Source organism: Pygoscelis adeliae, unplaced genomic scaffold (assembly GCF_000699105.1).
Source record: "Pygoscelis adeliae isolate BGI_AS28 unplaced genomic scaffold, ASM69910v1 Scaffold120, whole genome shotgun sequence".
NCBI lineage: Eukaryota > Metazoa > Chordata > Aves > Sphenisciformes > Spheniscidae > Pygoscelis > Pygoscelis adeliae.
The window spans coordinates 753,191-757,413 of record NW_008824032.1 but is presented as its reverse complement, the minus strand read 5'-3'; the positions used below and the strand labels follow the sequence as shown (position 1 = coordinate 757,413).

At 43.5% G+C, this 4,223-nt stretch overlaps 1 protein-coding gene across 1 annotated transcript; it reads left to right on the top strand.

Moving 5' to 3' along the window:
- The first annotated feature begins 271 nt into the window (after positions 1–271).
- LOC103921854 (putative olfactory receptor 10AC1) lies at positions 272–1,264 on the top strand. The gene has a single exon (XM_009329892.1). It carries the CDS (start codon positions 272–274, stop codon positions 1,262–1,264), a length of 993 nt encoding a protein of 330 aa, XP_009328167.1.
- The last annotated feature ends 2,959 nt before the right edge of the window (positions 1,265–4,223 follow it).

Below are 4,223 nucleotides of genomic sequence, written 5' to 3'. Positions count from 1 at the left end.
ATGTCATGGCAAAGAATCCTAGGCAGATCATTTGGGCACAAGAACCTTGGTGGTTGTGAGAATATGGGTCTGAGAGTGTGTTGAATGTGACTGAGTGAAATCAGTTTTGTTTTTAAATGAAATCACCTTCCTCCCCACACCATGAGCTTTACTACACTGGTTCTACAGTATTGCAACAGTATTTCCCATATGGAATTGATTACCAGGCATCAGGTCAAATTCAACTGTCTCCCTTCTGTTTCTCTCCCTGTAGATACCATGTGAAAGCTGCATGGAGAGGGACAATAAGAGCACTGGTGAAACCATGGAGTTCCTCCTGCTTGGCTTCTCCGAGCTGCTCTGTCTGCGGGTCCTCCTCTTCCCTATCTTTCTCATTGTCCATTTGGTCACATTGGCAGGGAATGTGATGATCTTCATGGCGGTGGTTATGGAGCCTTCCCGTCCTCCCATGCTTTTCTTCCTCTGTCAGCTCTCTGTCATCGAGCTCTGCTATACTTTAGTCATTGTCCCTAAGGCACTCCTCGGCCTGATAGTGGTGGACGGCAGCACCATTTCTTTCATAGGCTGTGCTGCACAGATGCACCTTTTTGTGACACTCGGTGGGGCTGAATGCTTCCTCCTGGTAGCCATGTCGTACGACCGTTATGTTGCCATCTGTCAGCCACTTCACTATGTAGCTGTGATGAGTGAGGGGCTCTGCCTCAGGCTGGCTGTGGCATGCTGTCTGGGAGGCTTTGCTGTTGCTCTGGGGTTGACGGTGGCTGTTTTCCGCTTACCTTTCTGCCAGTCACATCATATCAACCACTTCTTCTGTGATGTCCCTGCTGTGCTGCACCTGGCCTGTACACAGAGTTACACCCCTGAGCTGCCCTTGCTGGCTGCCTGTGTGCTCCTCCTGCTGCTCCCCTTCCTCCTAATCCTGACCTCATATGTTTGCATTGCTGCTGCTTTGCTACATGTCACCTCCTCTGCAGGAAGGGGCAAGGCCTTTTTCACTTGCATTTCACACTTGTCCATCACCTTGCTACACTATGGATGTGCCACCTTCATGTACATTCGTCCTAAGTCCAGTTACTCGCCAGCTCGGGACAAGATGGTGTCTCTGGTCTACACCAACATTACTCCATTATTGTATCCCCTCATTTATAGCCTGAGGAACGAGGAGATCAGAGGGGTCATCATGAAAATGTTGAGGAGGAAGAAAATAGCTCAGCTGAACTGGGATACTATCAGAGCTGTGATATGTGTGTGTGGTAAATTTTAGTAGAACAAATGTGTGCTTGTTGGAGAACAGCCCCATAATCATGGTAGGACCAGATTCTCCATAGATTTCACTACAGCAAAAATCCAGGCAGAATTCAACATTTATGTTGAATACATTTATGACAAAATGACATCTCTGCTAAAAAAAAAAAACAAAAAAAAGGTCTCTAATGTAACACTTTACCTAAATGGATATGCTTTAATGACTTGTGAGGAAGAAGAGCTTTGATCAGTTTGTGGTCTCACTTCTGTGATCACATACATACTCATGCTTAGATTCATGGTCATCTCAGCACAATCAAAAGATTAACACAAAAAGATTTAAAGCTGCTGTATTGGTTTCTTTATATTTCTATCAAGATGAAAGTAGAAACTGGAAACTGGGAAGTCAATAAAAAATTTTAGACTGGTAAGTTTTTCAGCACAAAAAATCTAAAGAGGGTTATTGGAAGGTTAGAAGAAGAAAGCCCATGCTTAGAAAGAAATGGAAATTAAGCTGTGGTTTTCTCCAAATTCAGCAGAGGCCGCACTCCAGCATCCCATCACAAGTGGAAAGATCATAGAATCATAGAATCATTAAGGTTGGAAGAGACCTCTAAGATCATCGAGTCCAACTGTCAACCCAATACCACCATGCCCACTAAACCATGTCATGAATGTAAACCAAAATCATGAATGCAAACTCATCTTACTTTGAATTACTCTAGATAATGAAAATGAAAGTGCCATCAGTTTGACAAGAGTATCACTTTCCTATGCCTGTTTTGCAGGAAGCAATCTTTCCTTTTATAGGGAGATGCTTTAGGTTTAGATTGCTCCTATGGCAACATAAAGGCTAAGATACTGCTCTTATCATGTGACTTTTATCAGGAATGACTGTATCATATAAATAAGGATACCTGAAGAGTGTTGAAATCTATCATTTTAGGATTAATAATACCACTGCTACAGTTACTGTAATTTCTTTAGCAAAACCAGTGAGAGTTACAGCACATGCTGGACTGCAGCAGACACAAGAGTCTGAAAGGTGCAAAGCAGTGTTATTTGTGTGTTTCCGACATGTAGGCGGAACAGGATGATTCAGACGAATTAGGGAAGATCAGTTTTGGACAGGAACAGGGGGGAAAGAAGCAACTTCATTATTTTATTTAATAGTTCCCTTCCCCATGGCTCTTTAAAGCTGCAAACAGACCCTATGATTCAGAACCCACTTCTTACATATCAAATTGTTGAGAAAAAAATAAAAGGCTTGCTTTGTTTCTCTGTCTAATCCAAAGGAATGTCAGAAGCCTTCAGAGCTGCCTTCAGCTCTCTCCCTTGGCAGATTGAGAGAGCAGAGTGTTATTTGCTTTCTCTGGGCTAAATCATTAAAAATAATGGTAAGTGGATTTGACTAATGTAAAAAATTGGCACTGTAACTGAGGAAGTTAACTTGGAGCCATCTGACAAAAGAGAAATGTGGAATTTAAAATTCACATTAAAAGCTGTCTTCAAGTTGACAGTCTAGCCAGGCTAAAACATTAACACAGAATATTGGCTCTCATGTCAATGAATACTTAATTACTGCTGTGAGCAAAGGTTTAGCTGCATTATTTAAAATGATCAAAGTTGTAGTGAACATTTTAATCACCTGCCAGGTCTTCCAAAAATAAGAAGGGGAGGGTCTCAATAAAAGCACATTACTTACTAATAGAGAAGTACTTCAGAAGTACATTAGAGAAGTACTTTGAATCAAATACTATTAAAGGATTTAAAGACAGTAAATAACTGTAATGACCACAGGACAAAACTGAAGCATCAATTCCAAATCCTGTCAAGTCAAATCGAGCTTTGAAGTTAATCCTGCTGCAAGCAGCGGGCTGGACTAGAGACCTCCAGAGGTCCCTTCTGAGACTAGCAGGATTTTAAAGCAGAGCTTTCTGGGAGGTATTGATATGCTCAAATACCTGGCAATAAAACTAAGGGACAGAAAGACACTGAGGTTTATAATACTGATCAGAACCTTCGTAGAGGCCCCCACGTGTTTCTGGCGGCCGTGGGCCTGGGATAGCAGAGACATAACTATCACCTGCTGCTAGCTGTGAGAAGATAGCAGGGCTGTGTCCTGAACTAGAGATGTTCCTCATGAACAATTGCTGATTGGGGGCACCTCGGCAGACCTGTCCTCACTGCAAGGAGATGGATGATGCCTTTGGGAGGGATGACATGACTGAAACAGCAGCCAGGCTAGACTCCCAGCTCTTTAGTTCTGAAATACATGTGGGAAGCACAACAAGCAATGGAGGCTTTCTGCAAAGACACTGTCTCCACCCAATGTCCTTGCAGATGAATGGGGTGAGGAGATGTCCCAGAGCCCAAGATTATCCCCCATCCTATCCCCATCAGTATTCCCACACCCATTCACAGCACGCACAGTCCCTCGACTATGCCCAGCTGTGTTGAGTGCAGGGCTTTGCTGTATAGATCTGTAGAGAGGACTCAGGGGTGAGAGTGGGAAGGGGAAGCTTACGATGTAAGAGCAGCAACAATGTATATGAGATGTCAGAACCACTTTCTTTTTAAATGTTATCTTTCAATTGCCAGGAGCTGCCTGAAGTCCCTTTTCCACCACCTCCCTTTACAAGTGGCTGTTTCAGTCCTGTTGACTCAGTATGCTGTATGTTGAGAGCTGGAGAATGCCCAAGTGAGGTAAGACAGCAACATCCCTCACGTAGGGCATAAGCACAGAAAAAATACGAGAATTTCTAAGTCCTTTTCAGAACTTCACAGGGAACAGCAGAATCCAGCCAGGCGGTGCAGAGTTAGACAACTGCATATTCCACCTCCAACCAAAGATAGATAGGGCAAAGATCTTTCCATGGGCATCATAAGTGTCTGGGTTGGGTAGGGTCTCAAGACCCCCTAGTGTATGAGTAAGGTTGGGGACCTGCATTCCACAAATGGTCCTGTCCTTTCTTGGA